The sequence below is a fragment of the Cucurbita moschata genome, unplaced genomic scaffold (genome assembly GCF_002738365.1).
Source record: "Cucurbita moschata cultivar Rifu unplaced genomic scaffold, Cmos_1.0 Cmo_Scf00033, whole genome shotgun sequence".
NCBI classification, from domain to species: domain Eukaryota; kingdom Viridiplantae; phylum Streptophyta; class Magnoliopsida; order Cucurbitales; family Cucurbitaceae; genus Cucurbita; species Cucurbita moschata.
Window position 1 is genome coordinate 168,289 of NW_019268549.1, and position 17,305 is coordinate 185,593.

General features: G+C 36.9%; 5 protein-coding genes and 1 pseudogene across 5 annotated transcripts; 1 reads left to right on the forward strand and 5 right to left on the reverse strand.

Annotated features, from left to right (window-relative positions):
* Positions 1-6: 6 nt before the first annotated feature.
* LOC111430222 lies at positions 7-1,420 on the reverse strand (annotated as a pseudogene).
* Positions 1,421-3,743: 2,323 nt separating this feature from the next.
* On the reverse strand, positions 3,744-7,365 carry LOC111430183 (nudix hydrolase 14, chloroplastic). The gene is made up of 7 exons (XM_023066347.1): positions 7,107-7,365; positions 6,914-7,019; positions 6,743-6,820; positions 5,852-5,944; positions 5,571-5,663; positions 5,250-5,348; positions 3,744-4,347 (listed from the first exon to the last, which is right to left on the reverse strand). Exons 1-7 carry the CDS (start codon positions 7,331-7,333, stop codon positions 4,108-4,110), a joined length of 936 nt encoding a protein of 311 aa, XP_022922115.1. The 5' UTR covers positions 7,334-7,365; the 3' UTR covers positions 3,744-4,107.
* A 595-nt stretch (positions 7,366-7,960) lies between these two features.
* LOC111430223 (stellacyanin-like) lies at positions 7,961-8,992 on the reverse strand. The gene is made up of 2 exons (XM_023066393.1): positions 8,824-8,992; positions 7,961-8,283 (listed from the first exon to the last, which is right to left on the reverse strand). Exons 1-2 carry the CDS (start codon positions 8,990-8,992, stop codon positions 7,961-7,963), a joined length of 492 nt encoding a protein of 163 aa, XP_022922161.1.
* A 1,452-nt stretch (positions 8,993-10,444) lies between these two features.
* On the reverse strand, positions 10,445-11,885 carry LOC111430224 (cucumber peeling cupredoxin-like). Its single transcript, XM_023066394.1, has 2 exons — positions 11,714-11,885; positions 10,445-10,956 (listed from the first exon to the last, which is right to left on the reverse strand). The coding sequence occupies exons 1-2, from the start codon at positions 11,883-11,885 to the stop codon at positions 10,445-10,447; spliced, it is 684 nt and encodes a 227-aa protein (XP_022922162.1).
* Positions 11,886-12,926: 1,041 nt separating this feature from the next.
* LOC111430424 (probable aminotransferase ACS10) lies at positions 12,927-16,021 on the forward strand. The gene is made up of 4 exons (XM_023066660.1): positions 12,927-13,579; positions 13,699-13,836; positions 14,837-14,997; positions 15,074-16,021. Exons 1-4 carry the CDS (start codon positions 13,085-13,087, stop codon positions 15,927-15,929), a joined length of 1,650 nt encoding a protein of 549 aa, XP_022922428.1. The 5' UTR covers positions 12,927-13,084; the 3' UTR covers positions 15,930-16,021.
* An 86-nt stretch (positions 16,022-16,107) lies between these two features.
* Positions 16,108-16,725, reverse strand: LOC111430426 (protein LITTLE ZIPPER 1-like). Its single transcript, XM_023066661.1, has 2 exons — positions 16,509-16,725; positions 16,108-16,412 (listed from the first exon to the last, which is right to left on the reverse strand). Exons 1-2 carry the CDS (start codon positions 16,610-16,612, stop codon positions 16,226-16,228), a joined length of 291 nt encoding a protein of 96 aa, XP_022922429.1. The 5' UTR covers positions 16,613-16,725; the 3' UTR covers positions 16,108-16,225.
* Positions 16,726-17,305: the final 580 nt, after the last annotated feature.

The window sequence follows — 17,305 nt, forward strand, 5'->3', positions numbered from 1 at the left end:
ATCTAATTAAGAGTATTTCAAGTTGGTCAACTTATGTTGGATCTTGGACGTATCGATTGTTCCAACATTGACAGCTTCAAATTCAATAGTGTGAAGGTACCTACCATTTATCTTGGTCGTAATGCAGCTGATGATTTCGAGATTTTGTGTAAGTAGAGATTTTAGAATCATTGAAAGTGGGAAGCTATGTTGGGTGGCCGTGTCTACAACAACTTGAAATCCTTCCAATCTTGGCTTCACTACCACAAAGTCCTTTTTCGAAGATTGCAATGTTTCGACAGTATGAGTGTCCGAATCATCCTTAAAAAGGCTCTTTAGCTCATCTCTTTTGTTGGTCAGCATTTGAATCTTGGCTTGCATGTTTTGTATGTATTTCACTGTTTCTTGCATGTGATCGCATATTGATCGCTTTCCCTATTTCAAAAGAAAGATGGGAACTGTGTTAGAAATCACGGCTCTCCACAATAATATGATATTATCCATTTTGAGAATAAGCTCTCATAACTCTGCTTTGGTTTCCCTAAAAGGTCTCGCACCAATAGAGATCTATTCGTTATTTATAAACTCATAACCAACTACAATCCTCCTCTCGAACAAAGTACACCATAGAGCCTCCCTTGAGGCCTATGTAGCCCTCGAATAGTCTTTCCTTAATCGAGGCTCGGTTGCTATTTCTGGAGCCCTCGAACAAAGTACACCCTTTGTTTGAGACTTAAGTTACTTTTGACTACGCCTTAGAGACTCACAACTTTTTTGTTTGACATTTGAGAATTCTATTAACATGACTAAATTAAAAGCATGTCTTAGATGCCATGTTAGGAATCACGATTCTCCATAATGGTATGTTATTGTCCATTTTAAGTATAAGCTCTCGTGATTTTGCTTTTGGTTTCCCCGAAAGACCTCGTACCAATGGAGACTATTCCTTACTTATAAACACATGATCAACTCCTTAATTAGCCAATATGAGACTCCCTCTCAACAATCTGTCATATAATTGGCAATTAGAACCAGTTCTCCTATAGTTGCTCCATAAGTTAGTAACTTATTCAAGTTCGTGTATTCTCCTAAAGTTACTCTATAAACATTTGGGTGGGTGATGTTTTTGTAAGTTTTCTTACCTTGAGATTTTCGAGAGGTAGAAGTGAGCAAAGAGCGGCGTTAAGAGTGGACATTTCTTGCTTTCTTTGGCGCTCAACATCTCTATGGATAATCTTCTTCTTTTTGTGTTCGATGTCGTCGGGCGTGTCGGGAGGCCATTTTTGGGGATTTGGGTGAGATCATCGTCAGTATTGTCCTTGGGAGAGATGAATGGAGGGTGAGGAAGAGGATGGTCAAAAGAGGAAAGAGAAGGAAGTGGAAATAGCTCATCAACTTGATCAAATGGAAATGGGGAATCTGAGAGAGAGAGAGAGTTCATTAAAGAATCAACAACATTTGAATAATGAATTTTATTTCATTTTACTCCATTTTTTCTCGACTAGATACTCAAATAAATAGAAATTGTGATGTTCGAGTAAATAATAGATACATAAATGAATCGAGAACGCATCTAGATGAAACGATAGACTTAAACATACTATAATAACTCATTACTACGTATACCAAATAATGTGCAACTTCTTTTTCGATGGCTCAAGTGTAGTAACGGCATGGTATTTTCCTAGGATACATGTGGGTGAAGACAAAACATACTATAATAACTCGTTGGTTTGTGGAGATAGTCTTCGGTCTTACAAACAATAAGTAGTTAATGTGACAATGTCACGAGAGAATGTAAAAATTATCGGAAGGGGAATATGTATTCCAAGACGTGTGGTTACATAACAACTTATTTTTGTCTATTATAGTTCTAATTTAGTAAAAAAATAAAAATAATAAATAATACTAATTTAGTATTCTTTCGTACACCTTTAGTTATATTAATTCTTATAATAGAAAATATAATATTAATAGCGTAAAAAATATAATAGTAAATTATTAGTAGCAATATATCATTTTCGGTCGACGGATATCTCTCTTGAACATTTACCTTGTTTATAGTTATAAACTTACCAGAAACATATTAGTGACCGACATAAAAATAGAATATTAAAGAGGTGTACATGTGATATAAATATTGAGATTAAAAAAATAATTATGTAAAAATATTTAAATAGAGAAGTAAAGTAGGGGTTCATTTCATATAACACAATAATCCAATTAACCCATAAAGGAACCATAAAGTATTTTTCAATCAAGATTATATTGAAATTTTAAAAAATTAAAATATTCAATTCAATTGGTAAATTGATATATATATATATATATATATATATATATATATATTTTGTTGAGTTATATTCAACGCATATTTAAATTTTGCAAACATAAGAAACAGCAACTAAAAAAGAATAATAATAATAATAATAATAATAATAATAATATATTATTATTATTATTATTATTGTATTTTAAAAATAATACATATAATTGGGACAGTTGGGCTCAAACCACTACCCATATTGAGAGATTATTAAATGAAATCCGTCAATAATTCACTAATTTTTTAAAATAACATCATAACTCATCTAATTTGTTAGTTTGGAGACGTGAATTTTACTCTTTTTATTATTATTATTAGAAATTCAGACTAGAATCAGTACTCTGGGGGAAAAAAACTAATACAAATATTATTAATTGGAAAAAAAATTAGGCTAACTTACAACTAGAAGACACAAATATTATTATTATTATTTTTTTAAATACGGAAGCAAAAAAATTTAGGATATGTGTCTTGTATGTTACCCTAAATTTATAAACGTTTCCTATTGAGCGTAGAGGTAATCATGAGTTGACTTCGGTCAGATCAAGTTGATATGTTTCATGAGTTGACTTCGGTCAGATCGGGTTGATATGTTTTCTTTAGACTCGACTCAACTGTTTGTATTGTAAATTTTTTTAACTTTAAAGATCGGGTTGATATGTTTTCTTTAGACTCGACTCAACTGTTTGTATTGTAAATTTTTTTAACTTTAAAAGTTGGTTAAAGTTATTTTCATCATTTATTTAATATTTTATTTTTATTATATAAAATATCTATTTTTATTTTAAGAAAATTAAAATTCCTAACTCAATTTTAATATATTTATTTATAATTCTATTTTCTTTTTCCATTGGAGAATGATAAATGGATTTATTTTCTAATTCTTTAAATTAATGGTTAAACGAACACCTTAATCAGAGTTTTAATTTAACTTCGAATTTTATTTATTAAAATAAAAGCCATATTTGAAAATGCATATGTTAAAATCACTTTTAAACACGTATTCAAAATTAATTTAATATTTAATTTTATAATTTTTAACACAATTTTCATACTATCAAAATTAATTTTAAATTATTAAAAATTTGTTTGAAATTATTTTAAAAGCGATAAATGTTATTTTAACAATATCTAAAATGTAGAAACTAAAATAATTATTTTCAAAATTTATGAATAATTGAAAAACTTAAAAGAAACGTGAATGAAATGAGTGAGAAATGAATAGTACACAATAGAACCAAAACAACGAAGAAAAATGATCTTAAAGAAATGATGATTAGAAAATGCTCGACGAAAGTAACAGATAACACAAAAGATTTGTAAAGATTATAGGAAAAAAATGAAAACTTTAAAATAACTATTTTTTTAAAAGGATAATAAATGGAAAAAAAATTACCAAAGTCCAATCTCGGGAACAACTGGAATTCCCAATCCTATCTCCAAAAAAATAAATGGAGAATTTCACACAGAAAGAGAATGAAATAGGTGACGGAGATGAGGAACATTATCAAAGTCCAATCTCGGCAAATTCCCGGCTGGAATTCCCAACCCTATCTCCAAAAAAATAAACGGAGAATTTCACACAAAAGGAGAATGAAATAGCTGGGGGGATGAGGTACAGAACGGGGAACGGTTCCTCATCTCCGTCCCCGCCCCATAGACAGACATTTCTAATAATGAGTCCAACTTCATGAAGCACAATTGTATTCCTTAAGGAACTAGTTAACCTTTTACATTACGCAGAAAAAGTTGAATTGAAGAAGGAAAACATGTGTCTAAGGTTCAATGGTGAAGAGAAGACGCTAGCATTGTTTCAAAGAAGGCAAAAGCCCTTCCTTCTTAGCCATTTCATAGAGTCCAAAGGCCATTAGAGCCTTCGCATCTGCTGTAACTCGCCACAGTTTTTCATAGGGAACAACATGAACCTTAATCAGCTCACCATGATCCCTGAGTCCGGTTTCCTTTCCTTGCAGCTCTGCAATTGTCTCTTTACTTGCAGATCCTCGGTACAAGAACAGACCAATTCCCTCATCACATCCACCCTAACCACCAACGTGTAACATAATGTTTAGTATTGCTCATACACAAAACAACCCACAATGTATAAAACTAAGGATGTTATTTGGATATGCCTGCATTCAAGAGTCGACGTGTAGACAAGAAGTTGCAAAAAAGGGTAAGTCACAAGTGAATTAGTTAGAAGAGAGGAAACTTTTTGGGTAATCATCGTCTATGGAGAAAGTGAGACCCAATCGAATGTTATATGCTGGTGTGAGAATGTGAGATCCCACATCCATTGGAGAGAGGAATGAGTGCCAGCGAGGACGCTGGACCCTGAAGAGGGAAGATTATGAGATCTCACATCGATGGAAGGAGAACGAAACATTCCTTATAAGAGTGTGGAAACCTGTCCCTAACAAACGCATTAAGGGGGTAGATTATGAGATCTCACATCGATGAAAGAAAAATGAAACATTCCTTATAAGGGTGTGGAAACTTGTCCCTAACAAATACATTTTAAAAACCTTGAGGGGAAGCCTGAGAGGGAAAGAGAGGAAAAGCCTAAAGAAGAAAATATCTGCTAATAATTCCTCGTACAACTAGCAACTCATACAACTATGTTGGGCAAGAAACTTAACTTAGATTAAGAGACACTAGCTCTTAATAAAACATTGCAGTTAAAGATCCACGTCATGGATCTCTAGGAATCTAAGGATGTGAGATTCCACATCAGTTGGAGAGGGGAAATAAACATACCATTATAATGTTGTGGAAACCTCTCCCTATGAGACGCATTGTAAAACTATGAGGCTGACGGCGGTACGTAACAGGGCAACGTGGACAATATCTGCTAACGGTAGGCTTTGACTGTTACGGAGGAAAAGACTAGCCTACTCACGACGGGCAAATTTTGAACCATTGATATCAGTAAAAATGAACTTACAGGAGAAGGAAAGATTCTGCATCCCGTCGATGGGTCCAAGAAGCCAGTAAGATTGACCATGTCCTCAAGCTTTAATCGAATGCCAATTTCTTCTTCAACCTGCCATGATTACCACGTCAAAGCACACATCAAAAGCCAAAGAAACCCTTCACCCTTCTATAGAAAATACAAAGATTTCCTATAGAAAAGAGAATCAAATTACCATACATATTAGTATATCAGCATAAACTCAGGGAACCTTTTTTTTTTTTTCTTTTTTTTTTTCCACATTACAAAAATATAAAGTTGCATCACATCGAGAGCGAGAGAGAGAGATCGGACCTCACGAACCGCAGTGCCAACAAAATCCCCCTTATCATCATCCAACATACCAGCAGGCAATTCCAACATGAGCTTCCCAACCGGAACTCTAACCTTAAACATAAAATTTCAACTCTGTGTGATCAAGATTCAACTTTCAAGCAGTGTTTCACAATATAAACAACCTAAAAATTGTGACCTCTGATAGTTATTAGCATCCAATTACATGGCTAACGATTTATTCTCAACAAAACTCATAAACTTCAAAGAATAATAACATATAAAACGAAATAAACATCTACCTGCTCAGTGAGGACAGCATAAGTTTCTCCTTCGCAACTCAAAAGGATAAGAACAGCAACAGCAGGTCCTCTCGCAAAAACAATACCTGGGACCTATACAACATTTAGTTCGTGGAAAACAACAGCTATGTTATAACAGTCTAAGCCCACCGCTAGCAGATATTGTCCTCTTTGGGTTTTTCCTTTCAGGCTTCCCCTCAAGGTTTTTAAAATGCATCTAACAGGGAGAGGTTTCCACACCCTTGAAAAAAAAGATTTTGTTTCCCTCTCCAACCGACGTGGGATCTCACAATCCACCCCCTTCGAGGCCCAGTGTCTTTGCTGGCACACCGTCTGGTGTCCACCTCCATCGAGGCCAGCATCCTTGCTGGCATACCGCTTAGTGTCTAAATCTGATACCATTTGTAATGGTTGAAGTCCACTACTAGCAAATATTGTCTCTTTGGATTTCCCTTTTGGGCTTTCCCTCAAGGTTTTAAAATACTTTTTACACCCTTATATAAAGAATGCTTCGTTCCCCTCTTCAACCGATGTGGGATCTCACAATCCACACCCTTATAAACAAGAGCATTGTTTTTCCCCCAAGTTTATCAGAAGAGTAAATCTAATTACATTAGTGCCTAATTGATTTCCTTAGCATAATACCAACAAATATGGCTTCATTCTGATTAACATAAAGGGAAGAGATAAGAATAGAGCATATTTCAGAGGAACTTTTTAATAAGTGATAGTAGTAACAGTGATCTAATTATAATTTATGATTGCTTACTAAATGAGTTAAACAGCTCCACACTTTACAAAGTGTTGTCCAAATAATCCAAAGTTATTTTGAACAACCATTGCTAAAATTCACTTCCCAAGTAATGATTATCTATCAAAATCGCCAAATACCTTCTTCCCGGTTTGCTTATCGTAGATATCGGCTTGAAATTTGAGAAACCCAATTCTGCTTCCGAACATATCAACTCCCTGAACAAAAAATTCCTCCATTACATTTCGACCAAAAGTGGATTTCCCAAAAAAAAAGCAAAGCTAATACTCGATGAGTTTATTTTCCACCACCTGGATAAGCACGCGCTTCAGAGACATGGCTCCCTGGGCTAAAATCCCACTCTCACCTTGCAAGTTCATCAGCCATTGTTTGAACAACGATGAATCCACAGCATTCCTGCAATATCAAGAATTAAATAGTGCCTCAACAAAATAGTTATTCTCTTGTAGAAAAAGACGAGTGGAAAAAGGGAATCGAACTTGCCGTAAATCGGAATCGGAGAGACCGGGTGCAGCGAGAATCTGCACAGGTTGCTCGTGTTGGCAGGGCAAGGTGATGGATTGGCTTCGATTTGCAGAATCGGCCGACATTCGGCAACAGAAGGATCTTAATCTGAAGGAACCAGAGCGATGGAAAGAGGAAGAAGATGAAAATTGCAACCCTCTACGCAGTGAACGCAGAGAAATGGAGGGTTGAAGAAACTGCGTCATTTTTTTCTACTCCCATTATTCTCTTCTCCCTTCTTTTTTATTTTATTTTTTTTATTTTTTTAATTTATTCTCAACCCATAATAACAATAAAAATAAAAATAAAAAACTCTTCCAAAAATAATTCTCAATATAACTATTTCAATAGAAGAAGATAAAAGATTATAATAAAATGATGATATTTCATAAGTTAAATTATAATTATAATTATAATTAAATTTTAAAACATTTAAATTAATAAACAATTTTTACACTTTTTTATAAAAATAATTTTACCACTAATCAATTATATAACTTTCCTCCTAAATTCTTTATTTCATCGAATTAGAAAAATGTAAATTAGGGATATAAGTATTTAACGAGTAAGTATTAAGGGATGAGGTTAGAGATTTAGTAAAAAAAGAGCTAATCATAACCAAGAAACTTGAATACGAAAAGTCAAGCTCTAAAGAGTTGACCGCAACGTTAATAGTACATTAGGAAGAATCGAGAAATAACTAAATTTATTCCTGACTCGTCAAATTAGGAAAGCAACCCAATAAAACCCGAAACAAAACATAATCAAATATGGAATGCTCAAACAATGAAAAGCAAAACAATAAAATAGATGAATGACATAAACATCCCCTTCTAAGCCATCATCATCCCAAGAATGGCAACCACCACCACCACGAACCCAATTTGGCCGGAAAGAACGGCTTTGGTTGCTGCCGATGGTGGCGGCGGTGCTGGCGAATTGGCTGGAGCCATATCCATCACTGTAATCACGAGCTTCTGACTTTGCCCACAGTGGCCATCTTTTCCACAAATGTACCATTTCTTTCCAGACTTGGCCAGGAAAATGGGGTCGTTTCCAGTGCTGAATGGAGTCTGGTCAGCTGGGACCGTGCAATTCTGGAAGTCAGAGGCGTTCACCTTGTACACATTGTGATCTCCTGCTGTGTACTTGAAAACTGAAGAAAAAATAATAAATAAATAAACCAGTAAATATTATGAATCACCACTCCCCACGATAGTATGAACCTAAGCTCTCATGACTTTACTTTCGACGTGTGAAGAGGCCTTAAGTGTTGAGGATTATTGGAAGTGAGTCCCACGTTAGTTAATTTAGTGGAAGATAAGTTTATAGGTGAGAAATGTTATCTTCATTGGTACGAGACTTTTTGGGAGCTCAAAGCAAAGTTATGAGAGATTATGCTTAAACGGAACAATATGCCATAAACTTAGCCATGACAATAGAATCATCAAATATTAAACAAAAAATTGTGAGCCTAGAGGGTGTAGTCAAAAGTGACTAAGGTGTCCAACAAATAGTGTACGTTGTTCTAGGGCTACTGAGAAAGAAGTCAAGCCTCAATCAAGGGGAGGCCATTGAGGCTTATAGTGTTGGAGGGGAGGATGTATTACTTATTTATAAATACATGATCATTTCCTAAATTAGTCAATTTGTGACTAAATAATGTAAAAGTCAAATTTATTTACGAACAACTTACTGAGGAAATCTCCGACGTAGAACGTCTTGCCCTGAGCCCATGCGGTGTAATTGACATTGGTGTTCCAGCCAGCGTCATCTCCGACAGTGTAATTAGTGGCGAGAGCGGGAGGGGCGAAAATGGCGACAATGGAGAGGAAGAGGAAGAGATGAGAGGTGGAGATGGCCATGGGAGGAGATTGATGAAGTTGTGAGATTTGGAGATGGATTTGATTTTTGGGTGTGAGAGGAGATGGAAAATGAGGCATATTTAAAGATAGGTGTGTGTGTGGGATGGGGGCGCCGGCCATGGACGGCCGGGCTGCGGGCTGCTGAATGGGCGCTGAAGCATACAAGAAGACGGGTGGGGGTGGCTTTTGACAGCTTGTGGAGAAACGCCAGCGGCAATGCAACTGCTTAGAAAATTTCTTGGAGATGTTTACAAAGGCATATATATATATATATATACCTAATTGCATTGTTTCAACACTTGGATCTCTATGAGTTTATTCCTTAAAAATATAGTGGAAAGATGAAATAAGTCAAAAATACATTTGAATTCTTAATTAAATATTAATTTATTGTTTTATTTCAACCATTTTTCTACATTCCTGTGACTACATCTTCTGCAATATGAGCACGTTACTTACTCCTCGCTTCTAAGACTGAAAATTATCTCTATTAAACGCCCTTAACTATGAGTTCTTATGATTGAGATACTGGATTTTTTTTAAGTCTTTCTTAGTCGTTTAAATCGCTCTCATTCGGATGTGGGTTTGGTTCATTCACATACCTCTCTTTTATTCGGGTGTCATCTAAACTATTTTTCAAAAAAACCCAACAAAAAGAATGATTATATAATTAATCAAGTTTATGCTATATATTTGAATTTCCAACTCTAACCATGACAGTTTCGTGGCTCAAGCAAACTATATCGTTGGCCTCTATGGTAGAATTAGTCGGGGGCTTGAGAGGCGGTGGTTTACCCTGTGGCAGATGTTAGCGGTTTGAGTCCGCTTATCTCCAAATCATGAACTTAGTCGATACAAAGCTATATGATAGCATCCATTTTTCCAATTCGGCAGTTCGATCTAATGATTTATCATTCATGGACGTTGATAAGATCCTTCCATTTAGCAGCAGCTTAGGATGGCATAGCCTTAAAGTTAAGGGAGAGGTTCAAACGAAGAAAGACTTATAGTGGATACCTAGGCACCCAGAAACGCGTAGTAAGCGACGAAATGCTTCGGGGAGTTGAAAATAAGCGTAGATTCGGAGATTCTCGAATAGGTCAACCTTTCAAACGTATTGAATGTTTTTCTGTTGGGTTTGGTTATTTTAATTATATATATGGTTTTGGTATCCCAAAGATGAATTTGGACATTTTGGAGCTTCATGTTTTAGTATTTCATATAATTAAGGATAAATTTATGATCATTTGTAAATATTTTTTAGAAGGGTTGAAGTATAATCAAAATTTTAGATAAATGAAAGATCATGTGTATGTAACTCACATGAAATCTTTTTGGGTGAAATAAAAAAATTTAGATAAATAATATCATATTATTATTGAGGTCAAATTTATTGGTCTTGATATATTTATACAATGCTGAAAATAAATGCCTAAAATTTCAATCCCATGATCATATAATAGTGCCAGCCAGAACGGCAGCCACCACCACCAAAACCCCAAGATAGGCGGAAACAGGGGATTTGGCAGCGGCACCGGACGGCGGCGGGGCGGTGGCACTCGGACCAGGCAAATGCGATGGTGGGATGTTTTGGCTTGGAGCTGGGACGATTGGCAATTGTGGGGTAGTTTGATTCTGAGCAGGCGATTGCGCTGAAGGAGAAGAGGCGGGGGGCATGGGTATCGGCTGAGCAGGGACGAACGCCGATGGAAGAGTGGACAGGGGGTGAGCGAACTGTGGGACGCTGGCTGGGGGTGGTGGGTTTTCCACTGAAATGATAAGCTTCTGACCAGACTTACAGTCGTGGCCAATGGTTGAAATGAACCATTTGAACCCAGGAAGAGTCAATGGAACGAAATCGTTTCCGGTGTTCAATGGCCGTTGATCTTTAGGCTTCGCGCACTTCGAGAACGTCGAGACGTCCACGTCTAGCACGTTGTGCACCCCTTTCTTGTACCTGAATACTGCAAAAAAGAAAGAAAAAAAAAATCGTAGCGAACAAATTTTTTATATTGATCGGAGAGGAAAATAAGTGACAACAAGGATGTTGAGCTGGAACGAGTAGATTGTGAGATCTCACATTGGTTGAACAGTAGAACAAAACATTATTTATAAGGTGTGAAAATCTCTCTAACATAAAGTTTTAAAAACTAAGGAGAAGCTCAAAATGGAAAGTCGAAAGATTACAATCATCGGCTAGCGGTGGACTCTAGCTGATACAGTTGATATCAGAGCTAGACATCGAGCGTTGTGCTAACAGGGACGCTAGGCCTTAAAGGAGTAGATTCTAAGATCCCATATCAATTGGAGAGGGAAACGAGTGTCAGCAATGACACTGGGGCCAAAGGGGTGGATTGTGAGAGTGATTGTAGAAACCTCTCAATAGAACACTGAGCGGTGTACCAGCGAGGACGCTGGACTCTGTAGGGATAGATTGTGAGATCTCATATCGAATGGAGAGGAGGACGAGTGTCAGTGAGGACGGTGGCCTCAAAAGTGGGTGAATTATGAGAGAGATTGTGAAAACCTTTTAAAAACCTTAAGGGGAAGCTATCTATTAGCAGTAGGCCTATATTAAAAATTCTTAACTAAGAAAGTAAAATTATGGTTTGAAAATTAAACTCTTTCTTCATCTTTGATTCATTCCGATTCGAAACAATAAAAAAAAAGTCGAATACAACAATTAACGACAAACTAACAACAAAACATGAACAAGGTTACCTAGGAAATCACCGACGAAGAACGTTTTGCCAGCAGCCCAAGACGAGTAGTCGACTCCAGTGGTCCAACCACTCTGATCCCCGACCGTATGATTGGTTATTGCCGAAACCTCACGAACCAAAAATATGGGAACGACGAGGAAGAAGAAGAGGAGACGAGAGAGGTCGGCCATTTTGAGATACCATTTTGGTGGCATGGGTATTTATAGACACTATTTATTGAGCCCTTTCATGCCATGGTCCCGACAACAAGAAAAGATAGGGTTTTGGTTTTGGACCGAATAAGGTTTTTTTCTATGTCATCTTATGTGTGTTCATAACGAAGGATGTTAATAATTTGTTAAGTACTGTGCCAACTATGCTCCAGCTTTGTACCTCTTCATTATCGATCGAATATTTTAAATTTTATCTCTCTTGATCAAAATTTATCGGTTATGTTAAAAATTTCCTATAAACTTTTAATTATGTCACTATTACAAGAATAGAAAACCCTTAAAAACGCCCTTTAATTACAAAAAATTCATAGAAATAATTTGTTTCGTATATTATTTTTAATATTATAAAAAAGAACTAAACGTTGTGAATTATAAATTTTTTATATTTTAGATATTATTGTAACATGTATTATTGATAAATATGATTTTTTTAAATGATTAAAAAAAAACTTCGACAACCCAACCCAATCTACTGGGTTGTGTTGTGAACTATATTCGAGTAGTTTGAGTCACTAATCCAACTAGCCCGAAATTACAAGTTAATCAAGAAAGAAAAAAAAATATCAGTCCAACCTAACCCGCATACACCTTTATTAAATATTAATAAATATATTTTTTCTTACCATTATTACAATTATACGAACTAAATTATTATATATTAAATTGTTACAAAATTTAATTCCCAACTTACCATTTTTTAAAACCTCTATTTTTAGGAAAATAATAGAAATAGTATAAAAAATGAAATTTGTTATGGAATGTAATTATATTTATTTTATATTTTCTAATAAATGATTATTGAAAATAAATTTGGCTTATGCAAAATAAAATACAGCCTATTTCTCTCGCACTAGAAGACAAAACAAAAATTTGAAGATTACGCAAAGGGTATTATCGTAAAATATTAAATCCTTCCAAGTCCGAATTAATTCAGCTCCGCCTTAAAGCCAAAAGAATCGGCGCGGAAAATCCCGATGTAATATAAAATAATAAATTCTTTTATTTTTTTTGAAATTATTTTCGAAAGAAAATGTTCGAATAATTCAACTTTGTCCGCCGGGACTCTGCTCGTCCGTCGAGTGTCGGGGAAACGAAGTCCCTTGTGCCATCTTGGCGGCGGTTTCTCTTCGGTTCCGGCGAATTGAAATGACTCTGCAATGACCCAGAGTCGATTATTCCGGACGCGCAATTCTAAAACTGACGAAGAAGCAGAAGCCACCACTAGCTGTGGTGGAAGAGCCGCCATGAGAGTCGTAGTACCTCTGCAAAGCGTCGTTCAAGGAAGAGGCGGCGTTGTTTTGGGCTCTGTTATACCGTGCGTTCTTTTCTACTTTCTTCAGCTCTACTTGAAACGAAATCGGTCAGACCAGACCCGGGACTCTCCGCCGTCGCCGGAGGCGGATTCTTCGGGGAACTCATCGTTATCGTCGAGTAATCAGTTAGTGGAGCTCTCTGTGCTGCCTCGAACATTGTCTCGGACCTTCCTCTCGCCGAGGTCGAGCGGGCATGTTTGCGTTTCGGGTCGGGCTAATTCGATTGCTAGAATTGGGGATTCTCCGATTTTCGTTGGAATGAGGAGGTTCTTGGAGGACTCATTTGACGAATTGGATAATCCGACAGGGATTATTCAGCTATCTGTTGCTGAGAATAAGGTGGGTAGCTTTATGCTTTTTTGTTGGTTTGAATATGTGTCAGCAAGATTAGTGTTCTTTATTTATGGGTTTCTGTGTTTCTGTGTTGATGATTGTGGATGTTTAATTAAACGATGAAGTTATCCTCCGACTTGGTGCAAAATTGGCTGACGGAGAATGGAAGGGATGCTATATTTGGAGGAGGGAATCATAATGAGCTGAGTGTAGCTGGGACTGTTCGTTACCAGCCTTCAGATGGATTGCCGGATTTGAAACTGGTAATCAAATTTTTGTCTTCTCTCTATGATTAATGTTTTGAATTAGCTGCGTTTCCACTTGCCTGTATGAATTCATTTTTGACATGGAGAGATTTAGTAGCTGAAGAAGTTTGACTGGCTCTGTTTTTATTCATTATTGATTATTGTTCTTAGTATGATTTATGAATGGCTTTTGGAGACTGCAGAAACTGTTCTTTGGTTGTGTTTAGATACTGCACAAACTCTGTTGAATCAACCTTGGAACACCATTGTGAAAGTTATACTGAATGAAGTGGTGAGATTTCAATATAGATGATGAGTATAATGGTTAACATGGTCTATTGTTGTAACAACCGAAGCCCACCGCTAGCAGATATCGTCCTCCTTGGGTTTTTCTTTTCGGGCTTTCCCTCAAGGTTTTTAAAACGCGTCTGCTAGGGGGAGGTTTCCTCACCTTGAGAAATAATGCTTCGTTCTCTTCTCCAACAGACGTGGGATCTCACAATCCACCCCCTTTTGGGGCCACAGCGTCCTTGCTTTGGGCTTTCTCTTTCGAGCTTCCCTTCAAGGTTTTTAAAACGTGTCTGCTAGAGAGAGATTTCCACACCTTTATAAAGAATGTTTCATTCTCCTCCCCAACCGACGTGGGATTTCACAAGTGTATTCAATTCAGTGTCACCTTTGAGCTAGACCTTTCATTTCCGATAAGGAAATTATGAATACTTTTCCAACGCTCCTCCGATGTTAATGTTTGATCCAGATATTTATATCTCCTGAAAGCATTCCCTTTTTCATATTAATAACTTTACTGTTAGCTTTGTTAACCTGTTAGAGAAGATGTTAGAACTTCCTCCATAACTTGTAGGCATTGCCATTTTGATTACTTATCCGCCCCACCCCCACCCAACCCCTCATTGAAGTTATGCTAGTACCAGTACCTCTTGTTTATTGTATTGCATTTGCTTGGTGAGTACCATATGGAGCTCCTTATAATGGAAGATTTGATTGGTGAGTACCACAGGCTGTGGCAAGTTTCATGTCTCAAGCTGTAGGGAACTCTGTCTCATTCATCCCTTCACAATTAGTATTAACAACTGGAGGGACCTCTGCAATTGAAACACTTTGCTTTTGCATAGCTGACCCAGGACAAGCGTTTCTCGTTCCAACGCCATATTACCCGGGGTACTTGTTCATCCTCTATCATGATATGTTTTTATAGTTTCATCTACAAAACTTATATTCTAAATCACAAACGCAGTCTCGACAACGATGTAAAGTGTCGAACTGGGGTGGAGATAGTACCAGTTCCGTGTCGCAGTACCGATAACTTCAGTTTAAGCACAACTTCTCTTGATCGAGCGTTCCACCAGGCAAGGAATCGCGGCCTTAAAGTTCGTGGAATTATAATCTCAAATCCTTCAATTCCAGTTGGAAACCAGCTACCAAGAGAAACACTCTACAACCTTTTGGAGTTTGCCAGGGAGAAAAACATCCATATAATATCAAATGAAACACTTGTAGGATCAAGTTATGGAAGTGAAGAATTCGTGAGCATGGCTGAAATGATCGACTTAGACGATAGCGATCAAGATCGAGTACATATTACATATGATCTATCCGAAGACATGTCACTTCCTGGTTTCAGAGTTGCTGCAATCTACTCTTCGAACGAAAATATCCTGGCTGCTGCTAGAAAACTGGCAAGGTTCTCATCTGTTTCTTCCATAACCCAGAACCTCCTTTCTTCTATGCTCTCAGATAAGCAATTCATCCAGAGGTTCATTCGGATCAGTCGAGAGAGGCTTGGAGAAACGAATCGTAAATTTGCTGCAGGGCTGAAGGAACTCGACATCAAATGTATCAAGAGCAATGGAGGTTTCTACTGCTGGGCAGATATGAGCAAGCTAATCGGCTCGTACAGCGAGAAAGGCGAACTTGAGCTCTGGGAAAAGCTGTTGGATATAGGTAAAGTTAATCTTACCCCTGGCTCTAGCTGTAGTTGTATTGAACCAGGATGGTTTGGATTCTGTTTTACAACTTTGATTGATAACGAAATACCTATCGTTATGGACCGAATTCGAAAAATTTCCAAAGCATGTAAATCTTATACTTGAACTGCTATTATTGTTCGTTCTTAGCTTCCATAGTTTTCTATAGTAGAACTGGATATTTCTGAACCTTCCTCAGTTGATATCATGTTGTGGACTAAACTTGAGAGTTCTTTCTTCTCGAAACGACTTCGGTCGTTTCGACCATGTTTAGCTAAGACTCTTAATCTACCCGAGTAGAGAATCGCAGAAATTGATAGTTTTTCATTTTTTTGATGCAAAATAAAGGTACTAAAGCAATGAAACAAGCAAGACTAGCAACCCTGATGATAATCAACCATGTTAAGCTCTTATGATTCTCATCATTTTCTTTGATTCAAATGTGGGAATTTTTTCTGAAACTCAGTCATTAAAGCTATGTTCTCTTGATGAAGGATATTGGCTTTCTCTCTCAGCTTATCATTCTCTTTGATTATGGTCTGATTCTTCAGATATAGCTGCAGATTCTTCAGCTCAATGTCTTTCCCCAGCTTCTCTTCACATCTCCTCCTGATAAACACAAAAACAAAACCCCCATCATTTGAAAATGAATCAAAAGGCCCCCAAAACATAAAAGAAGTGAAGTGGGTTCTGTAAGAAAGCAACCTGGTAAGCCTTAGAACTTGAAGTTTGGATCTTTTTGATCGTCTCCTGTTCTTGGAAGTCTGAATTTGATGGAACAGAATACTCTGCGTTGCACTGATGCACATTATTCTTCTATGCAGCTTCTTAACTTTTGCCCTTCCTTTCTAGTTGAATAATGTAAGGAAGTTGCAGGGGAAACAGTAGGACTAAAGCCAATACTTATATAGACAGTGTAGACTCACGGGACACATTGTAACGGCTCAAGTTCACTGCTAGTAGATATCGTCGGCTTTGGCTCGTTACGTATCGTCGTCAGTTTCATGATTTTAAAACGTGTTTACAAGGGAAAGGAAGGAATGTTTTGTTCCCCTTTCCAATCGATGTGGGTTCTCACAATCCACCCACTAGCACACCGCTCAGTGTCTGCTCTGATACCATTTGTAACAGCTCAAACTCATAATTAGTAGATATTGTCCGCTTTTGCTTGTTATGTATCGCTGTCAGTTTCACGGTTTAAAACATATCTACTAAAGAGAGGAAGGAATGTTTCGTTTCTCTCTTCAATCGACGAGAGATTTCACATAGAGATAGAGAAAGCAAATTGTACTAATAGTGTGTTGGTGGACTTCTGATTAAGCATTCTTTATATAGGCTTAAATCCTTGGACATTGTTGATAACTAGTGACTTGTGACACTGCCATATAATAATGGAGCTCCCAACAACAAAGCTAGTCTTAGTGGTCGGGTTCTTTTATGTGCCTCTTTACTTCAAGCATCCATTAGACGAAAGGCTTAAAAGATAATAATGGAGCTCCCAA